The sequence below is a fragment of the Tetrao urogallus genome (genome assembly GCF_951394365.1).
Source record: "Tetrao urogallus genome assembly, chromosome: 6".
NCBI classification, from domain to species: domain Eukaryota; kingdom Metazoa; phylum Chordata; class Aves; order Galliformes; family Phasianidae; genus Tetrao; species Tetrao urogallus.
The window spans coordinates 50,731,255-50,755,154 of NC_136819.1; the positions used below are offsets into that span (position 1 = coordinate 50,731,255).

Sequence of the window (23,900 nt, forward strand, 5' to 3'; positions counted from 1 at the left end):
GCCGCGACCGCCCCGCTCAGCGCCTCGTCCCAACGCACCGGATTACCGCCGGAACAACCCGGTGCCGTAAGGCGCGGCACTGTCACGCGCGCCGCCTTTACGACAGCGGCAGTCGCACGAATAAGGCAGGAGGCCGCGCGCGCGCTCACCTGCGGGGCGCGGCAGCTGCCATGGGGCCTGGCGGCAGGCGGAGCGCGGAGGGAAAGAGGAGCGCTATTGCTAGGCGGCAGCTATTCAACGCGGCATTCTGACGAGAGTTTAAGCTCGCTGAAATCATCTGTGGCTACTCCGGCCTCCGCCCGGAAGGTCTCCGAACCGCTTAGCGCGGCGGACGCCGTCCACGGACAGCGGCAGAGATGCCGCGCGGCCCAACCCGAGATCACTTCAGTGCTTCCCCTCACCGGGCCTTACGACCTCCGCGCCGGAGCCGCCGCAGCCAATCGGCGGGCAGCTCGCTCGCGACGTCACAACTTGCCGGCCTATCAGAGCGCCTCATGGCCCGGGCTCCCCGGCGCAGCCAAGGACCGGGCGGGGCGCACTACGGTCCGGCAGGGCGCTGTTCCGGGAGGCTGGGCGGGGAGCCCCTCATTTCCGGGCCGCGAGGCCGGCCGCTCGTTCTGCGCACGCGCAGCGAGCCCCCAGAGGGGCGAGGAAAGAATAACACGCCCGCCTTCAGCCGCGAGCGATGCAGGATTGGCTGGAAGTGTGCGAGCGGTCTCTATTGGTCCTCTCGAGCGGGTGGGTGGGGACCGGCGGGACGCCGCTTCCTATTGGTCTAGCGCCGCGCTCGTCCCAAGCGGGCCGCGCGGTCATTGGGTAGCAGCGCTGCCAGTCCCGAGGGGCGAGTAGCGGCGGCGGCGGCGGCGGAGCGTCGGAGGAAGATGTCGGGCTGCGAGGCTCGCGACGCCAAGAAGCTGGTGCGCTCCCTCAGCGGGCTGCGCATGGTGCCCGAGCACCGCTCCGCCCGCAGCCCCTTCGGCCTGGACGAGCCGCCCTGGGTGCCCGACAAAGAGGTACGAGGCCGGGCGGGGGTTCTCTCAGCCTGCGCGCCCCAGGGCCGTCTGCCGGGCCGCGTCGGGCGCAAAGCGCGCGGCTCCGCTTGGCGTGGCTTAGCGGGCGCCTTCAGGCCGCTCGCTGGGCGATCGGGGCGTTTCGGTCAGCTTTGCTTTTCGATGCTCATTACGTGCGCTCTGCGATCCCGACATGCGTCCGGGTTTGGTGTAACGTGCGTCGGTCGTTAAGCCGTTCCCGCAGCCCGGTGCTGGCAGGCGCAGCGGCTGTTTATTTAGCGCTAGTTGTTTGCTTATTGCCGCCGCGCTGTGGCGTGGACTCAGGCCAGCGCATTTAATTGACGTGCGGCCCCGGCTAAGCAGGAGTTTTGGTGAGGCTCCGCGAGTGTAAGCAGGCAGGCGTTAAGCGGGGCCGTTCCTCCCGGCTGGGAACAAGGAAGAAAGTGCCGCCCTGCAGCGGGACGGGGCTGCCCATGCCTCCTGCAGCCCGGCTGGGCCCGGATCTGCGCTGTGCGTACCTTGGCCTCTGCTGCCTGGACACCTGAGGGCTGCCGGTCATCGGGCGTAACTGGAGTGTGGGTCACGCGATCACTGAATGGTTGGGTTGCGAGGGACTTCAGAGCCCACCCAGCCCCGACCGTGCCGCGGGCTGCCAGCCCTCCAGCAGCTCAGGCTGCCCGGGGCCCCATCCAGCCCGGCGTTGGGCACCTCCATGGATAGTTGTCTTACACTAAAAGCAGTTTCCTCCCTGACATTGAACGTGGCTTGATATTTTAGCAAGTCTCAATTATAGCTGAAGAGTTCCATTAAAAAAGAAAAGTGCTTTTAACTCAAATATGTAGTGCCACCTTAATTCGACTGAAAGTTGTTTGGGGGTTTGTAGTAGCATTTATTTAAGCTAGTTAGATAATATATTTAAGAATTGATGTATCTAAAATGCGTTAATCACTAGTAGAGCTCAAGTGGTGATGTTCCTATAGAGGAAATGCTGCAGTAAGAATGCTGGTAGGGTGTAGAGGTGGCCAAAGCTCCCAAGATCCACCTGTGTCCCAGATCTCACATGGCTGAGGACATACACCTGTGTGAGTGGAGCTACTGGTGGGGCTCTGGGCTCGCAGCAGAGTGGAGCTGTGCTTGATGTGGCCGTGTGACAGAGCTGCTCTCCTGATAGCAAACTCGTACAGCTCAGGCAGAGGATTGGTCACATGTGGCTGCGGTGTTGTCAGAAGGCATCTCCCACTGGCATCGTTCTGGCTGGGCGTGTTATGGCACCTGTTTTGATGAGCTTGCAAACGTTGTCACACAGTCACTGTGTTAATGTGCTTCACCAGGGGTAGGCTTGCATCGCTTCTCATGTCAGCTTGTTATTGTATATGCAAATAAAGTAAGTGAAGTGTAACTAAAGCTTCCTGTCTATCTGCATCGTTCCCACTTCTGTCTGGATCTAAAATGTTGCACTAATTCCTTATCACACTTCAGCAACTGCATGAGAAGTTCCTCTCGGCTCGTAACCAGTTCTTGTTGCTCCTGCATTATTACCAGCACCCAACATCTGGTTGCTGTTCCCTTTTCATCTTGATGTATGAAGTAATCTGATACCATTGATTGTGAAATCAGTATCTTAATAATTTTAATTAATTTTTATTTAATGTCTTGTTTTCTATCTTCTCGGTTCTACGGCAGTAGTTTTGAAAAGCCTGTGCCTTGAAGACATGAAAAGTAACTCAAGTGCTTTGTTTTCTGTAAATGTGAGCAGACTTAAGCAATCCTGCCTGCCTGCGTCATAGGGATGAATGGGAAGGATTTACCTTTAAAGATGTTCTCCATTTGCGAGCTGTTCCCAGGCAAAGTCATGATGCAAATGGGTTCTCATGGTTGTGGTTACTTAAAACAGAAGTGCCACGAAGGAACAACGTGTTGAGGCTGCTTGGATTGGAACAGTTCAGTGTGAAAACCCTGCTGTGAGAGCTGGTAGCACGTGCCATTTCCTTCTGATTTCCAACTGCGCTGTGCATTGGGTTTGGTATTGGAAGGTTATTGGTATATAAGGTATCGGAATTGGTCTGGAGGTTGGGAATGTTCTCCTACAAAGTCAGTATGAAATGTGAGGAAGGATAGTTCTGTTCGTTGCTGAAGGGCAACTTGTATACTCTAACCTAATGTTATCTGCGAAACCTATTCAAGATGGGATTGAGAAGAGCATTCTCTCCCTGGTTTGTGGCTTGTGCTTTCTGATTTCTGTCCAGAAATACAGATTTGCTTGAAGAAAATGAATCGGACTCCTGGTAAACTCATAGTGGTTTGAAATTCTTGCTGTGCCCAGCTCCCAAACTATGGAGCGTGTCAAAACTTAGTAAACCAAGGTCAGTGTGGACAAAATGTGGTATTAGCTGTAGAGCACTACAGAGCAAACCTTGGCACTGCAGGTGCTGAATGCTGGCGGATCACAGTCAGTGTCTGTGAGAAGCAGCTTTTAGGGAGCCACTGAGAAGGGAGCTGGTTTGGGGTGAACTCAGTACACAAAACAGTGCAGGAGCACTTCTAGTTCTGTTTTGTGCGGGATTGAGAAACAGCTTCCTGTGCCAGAGATTGCAGCGTGGTTATTTCTGCTCCATTACAGCGACTGCTGCTACTGATTTGTTAAGCCTTTTGTTTAGGTGTGTGAATGTTTTGTGTGAAACTGGAGTTACATGAAACTGAAATGTTTCTGAAGATTATTCTCCTTAGCTGCTGTTTTTCTGTAGCTGTACAACGTGGGATGGTGATCGAGAAAGGGACTTCTGTTTCACACCAGAAATCGACTCCTGAAGCTGCTGTAACTGGAGAGAGTTCTTAGAAGATAAAGAGTTTGGTATTGAACTGTATTAATTAGAAGCAAACGGTGGTGACTGTGTGCTAAGCAGATAGCAGTGGCTCAGCCTAGGGGAGGTCATGGAGATGGCATTCAGCTGAACTCTGTAATGGCCTGGCTGCAAGAGCTTAGGTTTCTACAGCTGTAGGAACTCAGGAAAGAATGCGACTATGAATACGTGCCTTTGTGGAGACCCAAAGACAAGGAAACGTGTTAAAGATATCTGAAATGCCATTCTGGCAAGATGCAGTACTCCTTAGGGTGAATGATGTTGGCAGATCTTACAGGTTAACATTAATTTGTACTGTTTTCTAGTGCCCCAGATGTATGCAGTGCGATACAAAATTTGACTTCATCACTAGAAAGGTAAGAGACAAAGACAAAATATAAAGCTTTAACTATTGCAATGCCAGTGGGGACTTCTGATATAAAATGTAGATGATTGAGTAGAATTTCATGCCAAGAGTAATGGATGTTACAGTAGTTTTCCTTTGTGTTCTGCCTTTTCTGGGTAGAGGACGAGTTTTTCTCACTCAATTCCATTTCTGTGACATTCCTTTAGCTCAGTTTGTAGCACACAGTTCGGGTTTTTTCAAAGTGCCAGGTGCTACCAGCTGGGTTTGCATGAAAAGGACATGTTGGAGCTTGTGCTGGAGTGGGCTGCCAACATCAGCACTGACACTGAAACCAACTTAATGAACGCAGTTCTCCTTTCAGAGATGAAATTAGTTGTGGCAGTGTGAACTAACCATGTTCTCAGGTGTAACGAATTACAGTCTGACATGAAAGAGCTCAGTTGTTACCATGGGGAGAGCTGAGAGCCGGGTTGTCCCTCTGTTCTACAAGCAGAACAGGATCTGTCTCATGGTCAGAAAACGTTCTGCTGACCGTGGGGGTTGTGCGGCCTCCTGGAAAAGCCAGCACTGATTTTAGCAGAGAGTAACGTTCCTCTGTGTGAGTGCACTGACACTCTGTGAGCCTGTGCTGGTGGAAGTGGGACTTGAAATGCACTGACATAACTGATGGTTTTCCATCTATTTTTTGGAGAGAGAAGGAAGGAGAAATCTTAAAGCGGACATAGGAATGAATTGGCTGCAAAGCAGTAATTCATTAGGCTGCTGTATTTAACTTCTGTTAACTTTGGGAAGTAAATGGAGGTCATTCATTAGGTTGCTGTATTTAACTAATGTTAACTTTGGGAAGTAAATGGAGGTAGCCAAGTGTAGCAGGTACTTCAGGGGACTGCGCAACACTCGGAAGGTTAACAGTGATCAGAACTACAGCGTATCACTTCCTTGTGTCAAGCATTTGAGGCTTGCTATGAGCCACAAAGCAGGTCCTGCTTGCCTGGGAACACTTGTTCTGACACGAGCTGCTGTCATCTGCTGAAAACTTGCATCAGGAAGAGCTGCCAGGGCTCCACGCCCCAGGAGTGATTGGAGCAGAAGCCACTTTTTGAAGCTGTGCTGATTTTGCCAGATCTGATTTGAACTAGCATTACAACTTGGTTGGATTTGCACTGTGCTGCCCGATGTTTCTGATAGAGGGAGGACTTCAGGTTTAAGCTGTGAAGTTCTGTGGCTTTTTTTCATGGGAAACATTTGAGAACAAGTTTAGAGGGAGAACAGAATCTGCAGTTGGAGCTCTAGAAACTGCTCTTCTCCATTTCTATTGCCAGTGAGGCAAGGAAGGGATTTACTGCACTTTGGGTAAAATCCTTTCAGTGTCTCATTGGTCTGCTTCAGAAGTGTGTTGTCAGTGCCAGCAAAAGCTTGCAGTGCTGTTCATACTGCACACCACTCTCAGGGCTCAGTCTTCTGAGAGTTCTTCCCACCACTACAGCAGCTAATTGCCATTCACCTCTTGGCTGCTGTCCTGCCCCTTCAGTGTGAATATTTCACAGCTGAGAATTTCTGGTTGTTGGGTAGGAGGATGTTTAATGTAAGAACTTCAACATGTTATTCTGTAAACAAATAAAACATTCTCTCACGCTCAGCATCACTGCCGAAGATGTGGAAAGTGCTTCTGTGACAAGTGCTGCAGTAAAAAAGTGCCTCTGCCTCGCATGTGCTTTGTGGACCCTGTGCGCCAGTGTGCTGAATGTGCCCTCATCTCACAGAAAGAAACAGAGTTCTATGACAAACAGCTCAAAGTGCTCATGAATGGCAAGTACTGACTGCGTGTGTGCGTTGTTTTGGTCTCACTTACGTCGATAAAAATGCTGTGTTAAAAAACATCTGATCGGCAGCAAGATTAATTCCTCTCATCAAGCTGTTGTGCTGCCATTTTCTGTCCTTAAGACATTTCCTCGTTGTGTTTCTTGTTTGCCACTGAATTCTGTATCGCCAGCTTATTGAGAGAGATTGAAAACAAAAAGCCATAAAAACAAAGAACATTTGAGTGCCTCTGAGGACTGATACGTGTGCGGTTGGCACTTTATTAAAATAGTCCATCCCTTGGCCGCATTTCTGTTGCACTAAACTAGGATGAAAATGCTTAACAACAGAGATTTTGATTTTCTTTTTGATGAGATACTGCGCTTTTTTTCAAGCTTTATCTGTGAGCTTTGATCTTGTTCATGGCCTGTGGATGTGATTGGCGGCAGGACAATTCTGCACAGCACTAAAGCTACATGCAATAAAGGAATTCACATTTCAATTACATTAAAAAAAGCTGAGTTTTCAGTTTTGAAAATACTCTGATGGTTCAGGGCCTTTTGATGGGCTCTTTATTGTTGGCATGTTACAGGTGTGTATAACCAGTATGCTAAACCACAGCCTGATTAGTTCCTAAGGAGATTCTAGGGCCCCAGTACAAGAAAGGCAGGGAGCTGTTGGAGAGGGTCCAGAGGAGAGCCACTAGGATGATCAGAGGACTGGAGCACCTCCCCTATGAGGACAGGCTGAGGGAGCTGGGCTTGTTCAGCCTGGAGAAAGGAAGGCTGCAGGGTGACCTCATTGCAGCCTTTCAGTACCTAAAGGGAGCCTACAAACAGGAGGGGAATCAACACCTTGAAAGTGTAGGAAACTGCAGGACAAGGAGAAATGGATCTAAGTTGAGGGAAGGCAGATTTAGGTTGGATGTCAGGGGGAAATTCTTTACAGAGAGAGTGGTGAGGTGCTGGAACAGCTGCCCAGAGAGGCTGTGGATGCCCCGTCCATCCCTGGAGGTGTTCAAGGCCTGGTTGGATGGGGCCCTGGGCAGCCTGGTCTGGTGTTAAATGGGGAGGTTGGTGGCCCTGCCTGTGGCAGGGGGTTGGAGATTCATGATCCTTGAGGTCACTTCCAACCCTGGCCATTCTGTGAAGGAGGTATGTTCATCCCTGCAGTGCACAAACCATATATCAGTGTGCTGGGCAGGTAATGGTGATGATAGTTTTTGAAATAATGTACATTAACCTGAAGATTTTCCTTGAAAAAGTTTGCCCTGCTTGCATTGATGTTATGCAGCTGAAGTGTGGTTACTCGTGGCTTACCACAGACCCGCAGATCTCAGAGCAGTGGTGGTTTTGATCTCCTCGGTGGCTTTGCTGCTGCTGCAGGTTTCGTGTCAGCAGCAACCTGTGTGTCTGCATTGAGGGGTCAGCGAGGTGCAGTGAAGTGGGAAGCTGGCAGTGTGGTGAAACTCTGAAGGTGCGTGGTATGGATGATGGAGATGGGGCACAGGCCGTTTGGCGGTGCTCTGTGTTAGTATTATTTCCCAGGTGGGAATCCTAGTGGGATTAGGCAACAGAAGGAGTATGAGGTACGGAGGAAATAAAGTGGTAGGCGTGTTGTCTGCTTTAATTTATGAATCACTTCAATGTTGAGATAACTTTCCTGATGTCAAAAGAGCTGTTTTGAGCAGGTGGGAAACATAAGACAGAAACAGAAGTTTGCTGACCTCACAGTAAGGCTGAGCTGGTCTAAAGCGCTGCAAAAGGTTGTGTTTCGTATCTGTTAAGCACACAGCTGACAGTCACATCCTGCTATTGATTCTTCTTTGTAATTTTGACATGATAGCATCTTTGTTTTTGTCCTTCTCAAACCCGTTCTCATTTTTCAAGGATTTATCTTAGATATAGTCCCTATTTGTACAGCATGCGGGTAAAGCAGCATCTAATTGCGAACAGGCGTGATGCAGAACATAACTGAAGACTTCATGTGTTCAGTGTGGTGGGTGCAGGAAGCAAAAATGAGTTATCCTTTTTGACACTTGCATATTCCTCCCTAAATACTGCATTAGAATACTGAAGCTTTTCTTCTCAGGTGCGACGTTCTTTGTAACTCTGGGGACGTCGGACAAATCGGAGCTCATGGTCTGTCGGCTCTCCAACAATCAGAGGTGAGGACAGTTGATCGACACAGCACTTGTGAACACAGCTGTATTATTGTACAGTAATCCAAACATTTGATATGGATTTGATATTGTTGACAGGAAAATCAATTTTTTTTTTTTTTTTTTTTTTGTTATAAAGATACCTGGTTTTGGATGGAGACAGCCATTACGAGATTGAAATTGTACAAATCTCAACTGTTCAGATACTGACAGAGGGATTTACTCCTGGAGGTAATTTTTTCATTCAGTACAAATTAACTGTTAAGAATAATGTGGAGCTGTAATTGTTGTTCAAGCCAGACAGTGCATTTCTGGGTTATTGGTAGTTCAGGTGTAAGTGTGTTATTTACAGCAGTTGTTGGAATAGTGTTGTGCCTGGAAAACCTTCCATGTGGCTGCTGGGATTTTGGGGGAAGCCTCAGAATTCAGAAATGATTTTAGATGAGAGAATTTCTTGGTAAACCAAAGTAAAAGTGTTCATCTCGTCTGATCCTTTCTCTTGGCTGAACTTTGAGCTCACAGAAGGGAGCTGTCAGTTTCAGTTTCAGAGTCCAGCCAGGGCTTCTCTTCTGTTTGTACAAACAGTTCAGAGGAGAGTAAGAGAGAAGCTGTTTAAAAATATAAAACGGTGCTCTTAATTTCATTCAAGATGAAGGGGTGGCCAAATTAAACTGGTAACATTTTTATCAGAAGGCAGCTATTACTGCTTCACCTCTTGACACATTTCATAGTATTTCAGGATGAACATGATTTCATTGAAATGAGAACAAATGGGGACAGGAATTTTAATGATTACTTGTTAGCAACATCTCTGTCACTGCTGGAATCTTTAATTGGACAGTCTATCAGTACAGCATGTTAACTTTAATGAACTTGATATTCAAATCAACCGAATGTGTTGCTGAGTTGCTTAATGCTCCTGTAATTTCTTGTTCATTACTCTTCTGATTGCTTTATCTTTTTGCCTGCCTGCCTTCCTTCTTGATGGTAGAAAAAGATATTCACACTTACACCAGCCTTCTGGAGAGCCAGCATATTACTGAAGGTATCACCAGTACCTTTTGTGAGCATAGCTCCCTCCAGCATGCTGTTATGACCCTCTCCCACCTGCTTTCCTATGCAGTGTCAGCTTATTGCTTGATGTGTGTCTGTTCAACTTAAGACAAGTTATGTTCCAGTACTGATTATTCCTTCCCATCTATTTAATAAACTGAGAATGATTGTTTTGTAACTCTTTGGAGCAAAACCAAAGTACTTGAGTCCTTTCTTTGACCACATGTGCTACTGTCTGCCCCTGTAGAGGACAGATGAGAAACTATGTTCAGTGGCATGCAGCTTTGCACATCACCCTCTTTCAACAGAGGTTTCCTGAATTGTGCACACCAGAAATGAGTAATCCATTTCCTGTGTTTTGTTGGCTAGTGCCTGGCAGTTAGTAGACAGGGTAGATGCAGTAGACAGGGATAAAGATGGTGAACTGCAGTCTGTCCCACAAGAGGAGGAAGTAACTGTTTATAAACACTGCGTGCTTTTGATCTCATTGCTTTGACCAAGATGGTATTTGGTGTCTGGAGATGAGGGTCCTGGCTTCCACGACCCTTTCTGCTCACGCAGGCAGTTTTTGTAAAAATGTCTTCCTGTGTACGTGTGCTGTTGCTGTGGCTTTAGTTTCTGCTCTGCTACTTCAGTTAAATGAGCTCCGCAACAGAGTGAATGTGAAGCAGCAAAGTGCTGTTCTAAACAAAGCTTCTGTTCAATTTCTGCGCATCTGGTTTGGTTTATCTTAATTTCTATGCAGCTAGAGAGACACAAGCACCTTGTTATTGCACTGCTGTCAGAACAATGTCTTTCGTAAGGGATTTCCTTCAGGAAATAAATGACATTGTTGCCCGTTGCCAGGTACTCTTGCCAAATTCCCAAACGCTGCCAGACTTGGATTGACAAGGATCCCTATTTGATACTGGTCTTACTGGACATTGGGAATTCAGTTTAGAAACCACAGGCTGTGTTGTGAAACCACGTCATCTATTTGAGACGGGTGGTAATACTGAAACAGGAGGGTTTTCTCAGTGTGTGCACCAGTGGCTTTTACAGGTTCCGCCTCAGTGATTGCAGGAGAGAAGCAAGCAATACCACATCTGCCCATTCCACGTCCCACTGTCCACCTTTTGTCACTGCTTCCTCTGATGCTGCACCAGTTAGTTCACCCGCAGTTGTCAGTGCTTTGAATTCAGTGCTAAGATGCTCTCTCCAAACGTGATTATTACCTAAAAGCGTTGTGCTGATTTAGTTGGTAAAACACTGCTGCTCAGGATTTCTACTGTTGTTTTCAGGAGGCAATACCCGTGCCATAGGTATGATTCTGCAGTATAAAGTACCAGGATCAGAGGAGCTCACACAGATGAAATTTACGGCCAGTGAAGACTTCAGCTCTAACAAGAAGCTGTCAGCAAGCTGGCTGGCAGCTATGCACAAGGTAAGCCAGGGAGGCAAAACTTACACAAGGCTGAAGAAAGTAGTAGCAGTAGGGCATGCAGTCCTTGGAGCTTTCATTCTTTTTTGTTGTTATTCTTCTTAATGTGCAGACTTTAAGGCCTTGTTCATAAGAAAACAGAAGCTACAGCTGCTTGCTATGCCTTTAGCCTTATGCTGTTTGTGGAGGGAATTAGTTTGACAGTAATTTTTTGCTTTCACATTAGGCAACAAAACTTCTTTATGAGTCTCGGGACCAGTAAGAAATGAGCAAACTGCTTGGGAGCAGACACCAGCCTCGGAGGACCTGCATCTCACCTTGTGCTAGTCTGACAACTGGTTAACACTTTCTCTTGACTTTTTCTCATTCCAGTGTGGTTCATTATGTAAGAACTGGCACATACAATGTATTTCTGTTTTGAACCATGAGTATTCACTATAGCGTGCAATATGTATACAATTAATGCTTTAAACAGTCTCACCTTTTAAGACTTTGTATATTTTGTTAAACCTTTATTGCCTTTATTGGCACTTAATATGAAATATGAAAGTGACCTGCACTACAGCTAATGTACAGCACAACTTTTGTAGTAACAATTATATATACTGTTTGCCACAGAAAGCAAACAAAGGTGTATGTCTCTTCTGCAGAGAATAGCTTTTGGGTATAGATCTCAGGTTTTTCCCTCTATCCAAATGTTTAAAATCAATGTACAATAAAATCTGCCTTAGATGTGGTTTCATAGAATCCACTTGATTTTTTTTCTTAACGTATTTCACCAAATATCACCAAATTGGAATTACATGATCTTGAAACTTCCCTTCTGTAATAACGAAGCTTCCAGAATAATTTTTAGTTTTGTATTTTCTTTTTGGAAACTAGCTTTTGTTAATCTAACTGTAATGCTGTCTGGAATTGTATACATTTTACTGTACAAATATGAATAAATTAATTCACTTATTTAAACAGGAGGTGCTGCTTACTTTCACAACGTACTGTTGTGCTACCGTCTGAATGCGGGACCCTCATTTCAGTTTTAAGCCTTGTTAATTTGCTCAATCCTCTGACTAAACCTCCTGCAGCCAACGTCTTTCTCCTTCCACTGTCCTAGACTGGTAAAAATTGAGTGAGCAAACACAAGAGGCTCAGCTTTAAGTGTAAAAGACCCTTCAGAGCTTTTGTAGCCAGGTACGAAGTTGTTGCAGTTGGAATACCAGAGCTCAGTGTCAGGTGGTCCAAAATTGACATGGCAGTCGTTCTCTGTACACCGGGTACAACAGTGAGGAAGCCTCAGTCAACAGCCAGCTGGTCTTTGGTCTTTCCTGCTGACTGAGGAAAGGCACACCTACAGGTGCCACGTGGATAAAGGTCAGGGAGAATGCAGCCAGCGCCTTAGCAGTACTTTATTGTGCACAGGTACATTTTCTCTGCATTAGTGTATCGGAGGCTCTTGAATCATGACATTCATGTAGCAAATTCTTCAACAATAATACCCTTTCACTTTTCACCACAATATATACAGTTAATGCTGACCTGTGGTAAAAGCAAGTTACAGCACTGCAGAGATGGATATATAAATTATACACAGAACTTGTACATGAGGAATTAATCAAATTGCATACTGTTTAATGGGAGAAAATTACAAGAAATATGGCTACAACTTAACTTATAATGGGAAATTCAAAATATACTTTTGGTATATAAAATCATGTACAATTAAAATTCCAGTGAAGTGCTTTTTTTTTCCTTTTTTTCTTTTTTTTTTTTTTTCTTGAAACTACAATGTAGTGGAATAGATTATTGCATAACTTGCCTTGGCAACAGCTGTAGGCTGCCAAGAACCACAGAAACTGTCCTCAAATTAGCTATTGCCTTTCTCAAACCCTTCTTTATAACACCTCATTTCTGTCTTCTCCTTAAGTCAACATCTCTACACACCTCACTTTCTACTTCTATTCAGTCCTTCATTTTTTCTTCTAGACTGACCTGGGCAGACTTAAATTACACAGTATTACCCTTACCAGACTCTTACCTTTCTCAACTATTGCACTTTCATCCATGCAGACATACAAATCCTTTAAGCTGCTGCAAGTTCACTATTAATTGTTCTGTCCAGAACAGTGGTTATCAGGGGAACCTTTACATTAGTAGAGGTAACACTGGTGCTGTAGGCTGAATAATAAGAAAATATAACACCAAGTGAACTATCGTGTAGGGGCTTTGAAAAGTGTACTAATACTGTTGTTTGGTTAGTTTCTCTGGCTTGATTCTAAATGCAGATTTATACTAGATGCTAGACTATGTAAAGCTTTTGTTGGGGTTGCCTGAACCAGGATGTAAGTGCAAAAGCACGTTAACACTTCATCCCAGCCTTCGTAAAGCTTTGGTGAGTACTTACTGATGAATGGAATTGGTGAAGATCTTGTGTCCTAGAACCCAAAGAGTCGATGAGTAATGAGAGAACTCAACATTCACTGGTATTGAACAAAACATCCAAAATCCTGACATGGGACAGTTACTGTGGGGTTGGAGCAAACTGGACAGCTTATCTGCACTTCGCAAATGGCACCTCTGGACATTTAACACAAGAAAGCTCCTACCACACCGAACTTCAACTCAACACATCGCTGTAGACAACAGTTGGCGGAACACTGTAGGTATGGAGATACAGCTCTCCTCATCAGTGGCGGGTCACACAGAACAGGATTCATTTACAAACTGCAGATCTTGAAACTTTTGGATGCTGTCCATTTAACAAGAGAAAGCACCATTAAAACTAAGTATCATAGTTTTATTTCTCCGTGTGAAATGATCAAAAACAATGGCTCCAGTGTATGTTTTAAGTTTCCAGTTACCAGCAAGGTGTTGCACCGTTGTACAACGAATTCAAGCAAGGGTTCTCTGTCTAGGTTTTATTCGTGGATATAACTGTAAAAACAGAATGAAAGTATTAGGTTTTGCATGGTTGACAGCAAATTAAATATAAAATCAATTAAGTTATAACTAGGGTACTGATGAGACCTGAGTGTTAAAAAAAAGAGTTTTAGGGGCACGAGGGCTTTTTTATTTGTTATTGAGCTACAGCAAGTTCTTTGGTGACTTCTGAAAAATTAAACCAGCAACATCAGGATGCCAAGGGCTGACTTATTTGTGCAAACAGGAGCAGATTGCTGCTCTGCAAATAACTTGGTTCTTTTAGTTGAAGATCCCACCCTAGGTTAGGAGATTCTTTTATGGAAATACAGGAGTTCCCTGTCAAGCCCCCAAAAGAGCTTATTTCGCACTCTCTGTCCACTTGGTGGCCTTCCATTCCTGGACTTTTTTGATAGCAGTGTTACATTTGCTGAGAGCTGCATAAATGACTTGCCTGAAGCTGCCACCTTCAAGGCTTTTTCCCATTTTTAAGTATAAATGTATGTTTATCTTGTGCCAGGTATTAAAAGCCTTCCTAAGTATCTTCCTGGGCCAAAACTTAGGCTGCCTAATAAAGCCACCACACTTCAGTTGCAGAGCATTGAGACGATGACCACAGATCCTACGTCAGGGACAAGTAAAACAATGAAAGGCAAGTGGTAATTCAGCACTTACCCCAAGAAGATTTTTAGGCACATAGCCTTCTTTATCATTGAGGCGGGCCCACCACCACTCCGTCTCGTTGTCGTCCTTGCGTCTCAGAATAGTAATGGCATCGCCCTCGTGGAAGGACAGCTCATCGCTATTCTGGGCTTCATAATCCCACAGTGCATACACCACTCCTTTGTTCATCACTCCCAACTTCTCCTGCACTCCTGTGAACAAGAAGTTAGTGCAGTAGATGGCAATCTATTTTTCCCCGAGACTTCTGGTGTGGCTCAAACATCAGTCTCATTATTAACATTTCATACACAATTTTCAGCAATAGCAACTTCATAATCTTACTTCTGTTCAAAGGAGGACAAAAACAGTTTGACAACTGTTTGAGCAAAGCAACTTTATAGAACTGGTGTGTTTCTCAAAGGCCTCGGTTCCGTACCAGAGTTTGCACACACTGCATACAGCACTGCTTGAAGCTTCTGAAAATCTGCACGGTGTCAGAGCCTGAATTAAGCTTATCTCCATCTCTATAAATTAAAGTTTTTTCTGCTCCATCAAGGTACTTTCCTTGCAAAATATGTCTTAGTAACTCAGCACATTCTCTAAGTTAATTATTCATAGTGCATACACATTTCTGAAGGTGATCTGCTAAAAATTTGTTGGAATATTTCTGTCAAGATACTTGACAACTCACTGGTACCGTGAAAATCTCCCTGTGGAAGCATTTCCTTGAAATTAAACCCAACTGTAGCGTCAGATGGAGTCTGCAAGTCAAGAAGGAAAGGACTACGAGCAACATAACAACCAAAGACTGCTCTGTTTTTACCATTTTGAAAGAACAGGTGCAGGGCAGCCTGGAGCCCAAGCAGATGTTTCCTTCAGGTCAGTGCCAGAAAAGGGACAAATTTTAGAAGAGAGAAAACAAGTTTGTAAAGAAGTGTCATAGCTCACCATACAAGAACTGAGAACACTGGATATAACCTTCTTCCATCTCTTCACACTTGTCTGCAGCAGTTTCTATATCACTTATAGTTGAAGCAAAAATAGCTGCCCCAGATTCAACCAATAGCTTACAGAGATGAACACTATTGCAAGAAGCTGCACAATGCAAAGGTGTCCTGAAATAAAGCAAAAATGTAGAAATGAAAAAAAATAAATGCCAGGAATCCTAGCTATTTTGTCTTGCAATACAGATTGTCTGTTATTAAAGGAAGTTGTTCTTTATGGGACACGCATGCACTGTTCAAAACAGGCCAAATGACTCTAAGTGGATTCCAGCATCGGCCTGACTCCAGTAAAGCCAAACATAAAATAGATGTCATTTTATGTCGACTTGCATAGCTTGCAGTGCTGCTGGATATAAAAGCAGTATTTTCCAATATTAGGAAATGGGAAAGGCAAGATAAGGTGGGGGACAAACTGCTCAGCCGCATGGCAAGGTTCCACATCTCCTCCAAACTCTTGACAGGTGCTACATCTACCTGCTAGGCTGCATTCTTCACAAAATCTGGGACTGGGTTATGTGAAAATGAAACTTCAATACATTTTTGTCATTCATTATTTAAAGTTTAATTACTTCAGCCTGTGAACAAGAAATTCAGCTGTACTTCTAAGTAAAAACAAAACGTACCATAATTTATAATGTGACCCTGCTTGCCCGTGGGCTCAACGGGCCTGTCAACAATGGAGCTTTGTATTGGAGTTTGTTACCATCTCAAAATTAGCAAGTCCTCACTTGCTGGGGACAAAGGGGAAGGAAATGGATCCCCAAGCAGGTCCCCACGAAACACTGAATTGGCATCAAAACAGTGTTCCTTCAGCTGCTAAGTTAAAAAATCTTGCCACTTACCACCCATCACTATCTGCTGCATTTACATTTACTCCAAAATCAAGCAGGAACTTCACAATGTGGTGATGACCAGCACACACTGCATTATGCAAAGGTGTAATTCCTTCATCATTGGGCTTACTGGGATCGTCAACCTATGGAAAACATGAAATAGTTCAGCACTTTTTTTTTTCTCTAGTATAGAAAGAAGTTCAATTTGTTTGGAAACTTACCTCATATATGATTCTTTGTACAAGATCAAATTCTCCCTCCAAAGAAGCATCTAGGAGAAGGGCCAGTGGATTGAACTTCACTCTCAAACCGTGGCCTGTTCTTTCAGAGTTAGGTTTCTTCAGGTTGGTACGTTTGGTCTGAGTGGAAACGAAGGTTCAAAGGCATTATTTCAGGTTGCAGGAGCAAACCATCCAGTTACTCCTTCACTAGAGAAGGAATCCCATCCTTCGATGGTCATAAGAATGATGCAAATGCTTCTATTATAAATCCTTTTAATAACAGAGTTGATATCTTACTATATCTTAGTAAAGATCAGAAAGCATGCCAACATAATCCAGCTACTCCTATTTAAAGCCATTGAGTACAAGGAACAAAGTACTCAAACCAATGGCTTTTGAGCACCACAATCCTAATGGGTATAATGTGAGCTGGATGTGTCTCTGGTGGATGGTCTGAAGCACTGTCAAAGCTTAGATTAGAAAGCCTGACACAACTAAGCACGAGGAAGGAAGTTTTCCCTCGAATTAACAGAGGTGTCAGCAGCAGGTCTGTACCAAAGAGCTTTGCTGGGAGAAAAAAGTATATGAAGCTCTTTTACGTAACATTCAAGATGACATAACCAGAAGAAACATTCTCAAGATTGGAAACACATTTAAATGCGTTTTGAGAATGAACTGTGTACTTTACAAGTGTCTTTGCTACTGTTTGGAAAAAAAAAACTACTAATGAAAGCTTTGTGGAGCGCTTTAAGCCTGCAGAATCACCCGACTTGTTTTCTCCTATTAGTATGGATATTTTACTTTAAAAAAAAAAAAATAAACCTCTCACAGTATGAACAATATGGGTGTATGAACAACATGTGTTGCTAGCATATCCCATTCTTCCAGAAGTGTCTCGGCCCACGCATCTCATGCAAAATGCACACAAAGCCCTGTGCACACTGCAGTCAAGTTATAAAAAGAATGTAAGCTCTTTGCAGAAGAACCTATGAAGCTCTAGGTGAATCGAGAAGCGGAGATGTGCCTTGAAATCAGTGTTGCAGTGAGTCATGTTAACAAGTAAGAATAAATTACAGTTTTTCTCCCTACCTTCAATTCTCCATCTGCTGTAAACTTTGCTAACAACAAAGTCAACTAGTATTTAAAAGATTTTGGTGCAGCTGGAGGAGGAACTTTGAAAGCAATTCAAATAGAGACAATCCATTAGAAAAAGATTCCTGCTAAAACAAGTCATCTGTGTTGCTGTTAGATTTGTTAGATTTTAGAGCCCTAGTCTCTACTGAGAGAGGAAAAGGAACACACTTCTCCCAGAATAGCTGTTTCAGCTTGTATGCTAATTAAGAATTTCCACTGCAGCAGCTTTCCCATTGGTTCATACAGTTATCTTTGCAGCCCTGGGGAGATTAAAAAATATTTTTAATGGTGCTTCATCTACCAGTATTAGGTCTATGACAAGTATATCCCACAATAAGTTATCGCCTAAATTGCACACACAGCCCCACATTGTGCATTTATTTTCCATATTAAATGGGCAGACTCCTAAAGAACCTGTTCTATCAGAATACTATTTGGAGTACCTTTATTTGTTCTTATTTTACTTTCTTTACTAAATCACGAAACTTCAAGTGCAAGTATGCCAGTTAGCATAAGCTTAGCCTCTTCCAGTTATGCTTTAGCACACAGTTAATTCTGCAGTTCACATATTTGTCCTTTTTTTAGTTACTTACTGGAGGAAGTGGAGGAGGAAGAGCAGGTTGCGAAGGAGCTTCCTCTTCTGCTGGAGAGCTGACCTCAGGCGTGGGACTGGACGACTCTTCGGTAGAAGGAACTATAGCAACGTTGTTGTTGTTATCTTCAGTTGTCTCGGATGTTTGATTTGTAGTTTCAGTGCTTATCAGTTCCTCAGTTGCAGGGGAAGGTAATTCATTATCATTGGCATCTGATGAAGGGGGTGGCTCATCAGGAAGGGGAACTGTAGGTTGCACAGAAATAGGTTCCTCGATATTGCCATTGGTACTAGCGTTACCATTATCAACATCTGCTAAGATACCTATGAAGTCCTGGGGATTGCCTGGCTGGTAAAAAGGGGCGCTTTCTATTCCTCCAGCAAGAGTATTAAAGCGTTGATACAATAATTTTTGTATATTTGGTCCACTTGGGCCTTCTGGTTCAGTGATAGAACTACGCTTCTTTAACGGCCTAGGAGCGTTGGCCAATTTTCTTCGCAGAGCTTCAAGGTCAGCATCGCTTTGATATCGCAGGGGTGAATGCACAATGGGAGTGAGCTTAGTAGGACTGAGAGGGCGAGGAATGTTTTCCACATTGCTATTTTCACTGGGTGGTGGAGCATTTTCCAGCTCTTGGTCTTTTTCAGAGACGTCAGTCTGAGGCTGAGATTGTGGCTGTGAGGAGGTCTGGGCGGGCAAAGAGCCGTGAAGGAATGGCAGTGGTGAGGGAGAAGTTGAACCAGATTGTAAGACAGGTTTTCCATAAACTGAAAAGAAAAAAAAGAAAGAAAAAAAAAGATGATGGAATACAGTGAAGAACTATTTTCAAATTACATAATGAAATATTTGTAAATACACTGTATGGTTTTGTTGCTATTTGTTTGACATCAGAACAGAAAAAAAATTACACTGAATCTACCAAAACAAAAACAAATTGTCAGCTGCTGGTGATGGCAATCACCAACTCCCTAGACTTGATTTTTTCAACTTATCTATAAAAAACCAGAGTATCCAGACATATTGTTCTAATGGTATTCTGTTTTTAAATAAAAGGTAACTCAACGTATGCTTGTCACCCCGAAAATAAAAGGCATTTTTTTGTTGCCATACTGCATACAAAAATAACTTTTCTCATAAATTTAAGAGGTTTCTCAAACAAGATGCGATTTATACAGGTATGTAAACTAAGCTCAATAAATACATTTCAATTGCTTACTGCAAAGGTAAAAAGCAAAGCGACATATATTGTACCTGCTTTTACTGACTTATTTAAGGTGTTATATACAGCTTGTTGATAATTCTTTGGTGGCGTTGCTTGCTGAAGATACATTGAGTAGATGGAACTGGAGTTCACCGTCTGTGGCCCTTTTCTGGGAGACTGAGGTCTTGATCCTTTATCAGCTAGAAAAGGTCTGATAGCCACAGTTAAAGGGAGTTCTGGCCTGCCGTCTCCTCCTGGAAACAAGGGGGGTCCAGAGGGTTGGTACGTAGGGCTAGGAGGTACAGAAATTCTCTGCTGGATTTGTTGTGAGGAACTGGGTTGATGGACGCTGCTTGGCGGCGGAAGCGGAACAGGTCTTTGTCGATTTGCTATACTAGTTCCAGGTCTGGGCAGACTGCCATCCTTCCTTCTTTCTAGAGAATTTGTAGAACCTGTTCCTAAGGGAACTGGGCTTGGATAGGTCCCATAGTTTTGAGGCAACTGCTTGCTTACACCAGGAATTGTTGGTGGTACTTTCCCCAAGTCAAGACCCTATATAAAACAATAAAAAACTATGTACCACTTAATTACATAAAACACTTGTGAGCAAGAATACTCCTCTTTCAACAGAACAGACTAATAATCTTGCGTGGCAGCATACAAGTACTGTGTTCCTTAATACTAAAAATTCTAGTTGAATTTACCACAAGACCTTACTGTTTAAAAGCATCTTCAGTTATAATAAATTAAGCGGAATCCAGAACCATCTGAATACTTTCAAAGCCTAAATGACCAGCTCTAGCTTCTAGATATCAGTACCTATTTGATAATAAGCTTTATAATGTATAGTGTGATAATACTGACAGTTTAACAAAACAATGTAAAGGCAAGGTCTATATTTTTTAAAGAATACAGTGTTAAAAATTCATGAAGTTCATTAAAATTCACATTAAAACTAGAACAATGGTGCAGACAGTCAACATCAGCTGAAGGATGGATTTAATGGCTTTTGTTGTAAGAAGTATTTTTACTAGAAAAAGACCATGTTGAAGAAGTGGTAATCTACATCAAGGAATAACAGCAACAAAATATTTGAATTGGAAAAATAGGAATGTGGGGAAGATTAGGACAAGCAAAGGGGGAGAAAAGAGAAGACCGGATATGGGAGAGAACAGGAAGGAACACCAACTGCTAAACTGGAAAAAAAAACAAAACAACCCCAAACCCAAAACAGAACATGAACTGTAAATTTAGTAGAATGGGAAAGTAGAAATAGAAAGGTAATTCATTTGTAATGTTTTAAGTAATTATCAGAAGGGAAATGTGTAGATATGTGAAGCAAGTTCAGCTATAAAAGCCAAAGGTTCATGATTTTAGCAAAACAGATCTATAAATACACCACAGAGGAAACTCACCAGCTTATCAGTACTTCCTAATGCTGAAGCTGGCAAAGGTTGACTGGATATTGTTCCTTGTTTTAAAGCAGTATCCATGCTCGATTCTTTCCAGTCTGTGTTGGAGATCTGAGGGGGTTTTACCACAGGGGCTGAGCTCTGCTTAAGTAGGGGCCAGTTTCCATCGTTAGCTTGAAAACAGATGGAAACATTAGATTTACAATACAACCATTGTAAAGAAGCAAAGCAACATCTAAAACTGAGCAAGTTAGATTACGATAGGATTAATTTGATTCTAGAAATCAGATAGATTGTTATGTTCGATTCAGAAATCAATACTGAAAGCCCAGTTCCTCTACTTAACACAATGCGTGTTACCCTTTGGCACACAAATTGTAACAATTCTACAGAAAAAAAAGACAGTTTAATTTTTTGTGTCAGTATTGCACATTCATTCTACTATTAAAAGGCAAACTCAGCTTAGAAAAAAAAAGTCCTCACAGAAACACTTCAACATATTTCTTTTGATACCAACCAGAAACACTGTTGAATTACTCCACATGTTAAATCTATGTAAGCTCTGTGTGGATTTATTCCAAATGTAAACTATTGTTACTGGATTCATTGATTCATAACAGGAAACAAAAGCTCATCTCAAGAATGTGGCTGAACAAAGCCATACGTTCCTCTGCTGGAAGTGACTGTTAACTTACCTTTTGTTTTTCTCCTCTACACACTCACCTGATCAGCACTGCCTCGGAGACTTAATTTTAAAAGAAATGTTTAAATTAATCTGATTAATCTGATAAGAAGTCACAGTGCCAAGATACAAGTCATGGGCTTTCATCTTCAACGCATGAAAAAAAAATCACACTTAGCTGTATGTAAACTGAGGCAACAGATCCTTAATGAATCCTAGATGCTTCGATATGTTGCTTCATTAACTGGAGTGGACTGCCTGCTTTCTGTTCCCAAGCAAGTGAGCTTCAATCATCTCACAATTAGATCTGTTTTACAGTAACTACACAGATCCTTGGTTAGATTCCAAGGCTTTGATCTGCCTCTGAAAGATTAAGCTTCGTATTTCTCTGAGGAGATCAAGATCGCTTCTCCTTCCCTATTCCCTAATTCCCTGCAATTATCTCAATAAAGCACTTTGTATAACAATCTGTCACACATAACTAACTTCACCAGCAGATGACAACTAAGGTGAGGGGAGAGTTACTGAGATTTCTGGACCCCATAGTAAGACAAGGCCAAATAAAAACCTGGTATTTAATGACAACATTTCCTGTTTATTTTCAGTTTTAATTACCTAGAAAACAGAATCAGCAAGACTATTTCTAGGATTCCGTGCCATTCTTTGTTTAGTATAGATAGCAGTCTAAGCATAAGATGCAAAGAAATATCCTAATTTCACTGAATATAGCTTTGGCACACTATTTTCTACACATGAGCCTTATCCTCTTTATTGAGCATCGCATTTCTTCCCCCGACTGAAATGACAAGCTGAAGATTTCCGGCCAACTGCTACCCAGTTTTTCACTGTATGAATGTAAATTCATTCTATGAGCTCACACGAGGTGTGTACAGACTGTTCCAACATACAGACTGTGTACAGATGTTCCAATCATATCGTTTACTTTTAAATGAAAAAAAAAAAAATTAAAATTATACCTTTGCATATGAGCTACCCTACTGTTTTTTAACCATTCACAATTCCAAGGAATGGTCTGCACATATATAGTAAGGCAATAACCTTTCAAATTAAGATCAATTATGTTTCAGTTACAAGAAAGAATTACTTTGGAGCAAGATTATTTTTGTGGTTGGTCATTTAAATAGTATTAACATTGACAATATAGTATATAATCCACAAATCACCATACCAAGTTGCAAACTGTCAGGAAGTGATGCAGTGCAGTATCCAGGAACACAAACTGTTGGGTTCTTTAGTTTCTTGTTGTTGTTTCTTTGTTTCATACCACCCATCTGGTTATCAAGAGCCAGACCAAAACATAAGTCTGTCTAAACCCTTTTACCCTGAATAATGGCAATTTTTAAAATTCTATCTTACTATACAAAACACTCCATAATTGTAGTAAGCATCCTTAGCCCTAAACTTAGCACTTACAGAAACAACAGCAAAAATCCTCATGAATTTAATTATCTTACCCGCATATACAAGCTCATACTCTGCTAGAAAGACAGTTACACAAAATATTTTTGTAATCCTTCTCTTTCCAGATATGATCATCCCTGAATTCTGAAGTAACAGACTGTAAATAAATTCAGACTCACTCTCCTCTGACTTCTCTCTTTTGTTCTTACATATATGAACACCTGAGTGTAACTGTTCCCATCTTTACATCCTTCATATTACAATCTGCCAGACTTGCAATTAGCATGCATTTCCTATAAGTGCTCTTTCAGAAACTCCCACAGCTCCAGCTTGATCTCACGCACTTTACCAAGCTGCTGTTGCAATTTCCAGTTGCAGTGCACTGTGCCAGAGGTTGTGATAGGTGCTCAAGAGGCAAGCAAACAGCAACTGCCTTCTGGCCTTGGTTTGGCTGAGCTGCTCCCAGACACACTTAGCCACCTGATGGCAACACCCTTTTGCAAGTCCTAACGAGTTCCTGCTCTTAGCTCTTTGGTAGCCATTTCAACCAACAGGTTTCATTTTATCTTTCAAAGGTATCCTGTTGTCTACCTGCTTTTAAGACTACCTAGCACCCAGTGCATTTCAACTCCCACCAAACACTTTTCTATTTACATAAGTAAGTCAGTGGCACACATACACACAACAGTCCTTGTGTACTTTCTCTGACTTCACCTAAAAATTATTGTAGGTCCAGTTCCGTTATACTTACTACAGCAAGTGAAGTGTAAACCAAGTAATAGCATTTTCATCCTGTTGAAGACAGCAAGATTCTTGCTACTGACTTGGAGAAGCTGAGCTTTTATCCCATCTCCGGGGCCGGTGCAACACAGAAACTTTGCATAGAATAGGTGAAGTTAAACATGTATGTGTTATATCTATCTAATCTGAGACACAGTAAAACATGCTTTGCTGATTTATTGCCACAATTTTTCTCACCATTTTTTCCCCAAGTTTTTTTCAGTGAAGAAAACTCATCTCTAGTATACTACTGCAGTACTGTAAGAATGAATTTGCTGCAAATCCCTTTCCTTCAGTGGTGAAAAGCAACATCTAAACAATTTTACACTTCAACAGCATCGACTGCATAGCACAACACAGGTTCTTAAGATGCTGGTTAATACGCATCTGT

The 23,900-nt window shown here is 42.9% G+C and overlaps 2 protein-coding genes across 3 annotated transcripts in view; one reads left to right on the forward strand and one right to left on the reverse strand.

Annotated features, from left to right (window-relative positions):
• Positions 1-881: 881 nt before the first annotated feature.
• Positions 882-10,913, forward strand: ZFYVE21 (zinc finger FYVE-type containing 21; the record flags this gene model as incomplete). Of its 2 annotated transcripts, XM_079536992.1 has the most annotated exons (8): positions 882-1,013; positions 4,177-4,227; positions 5,858-6,026; positions 8,109-8,184; positions 8,318-8,409; positions 9,170-9,223; positions 10,512-10,654; positions 10,878-10,913. In XM_079536992.1, 8 exons carry the CDS (start codon positions 882-884, stop codon positions 10,911-10,913), a joined length of 753 nt encoding a protein of 250 aa, XP_079393118.1. The 2 variants fall into 2 exon arrangements, with proteins under 2 accessions (XP_079393118.1, XP_079393119.1); XM_079536993.1 differs by lacking the exon at positions 9,170-9,223.
• Positions 10,914-13,537: 2,624 nt separating this feature from the next.
• Positions 13,538-23,900, reverse strand: part of PPP1R13B (protein phosphatase 1 regulatory subunit 13B) — a gene marked incomplete at both ends in the record, with an annotated part of 50,011 nt that continues 39,648 nt past the window's right edge. The window contains 8 exons of the mRNA XM_079536980.1: positions 13,538-13,579; positions 14,240-14,439; positions 15,176-15,342; positions 16,074-16,207; positions 16,286-16,423; positions 18,013-18,779; positions 19,264-19,765; positions 20,629-20,798. Coding sequence (XP_079393106.1) covers positions 13,538-13,579; positions 14,240-14,439; positions 15,176-15,342; positions 16,074-16,207; positions 16,286-16,423; positions 18,013-18,779; positions 19,264-19,765; positions 20,629-20,798 — 2,120 coding nt within the window. The remainder of the gene's footprint in view (positions 13,580-14,239; positions 14,440-15,175; positions 15,343-16,073; positions 16,208-16,285; positions 16,424-18,012; positions 18,780-19,263; positions 19,766-20,628; positions 20,799-23,900) is intronic.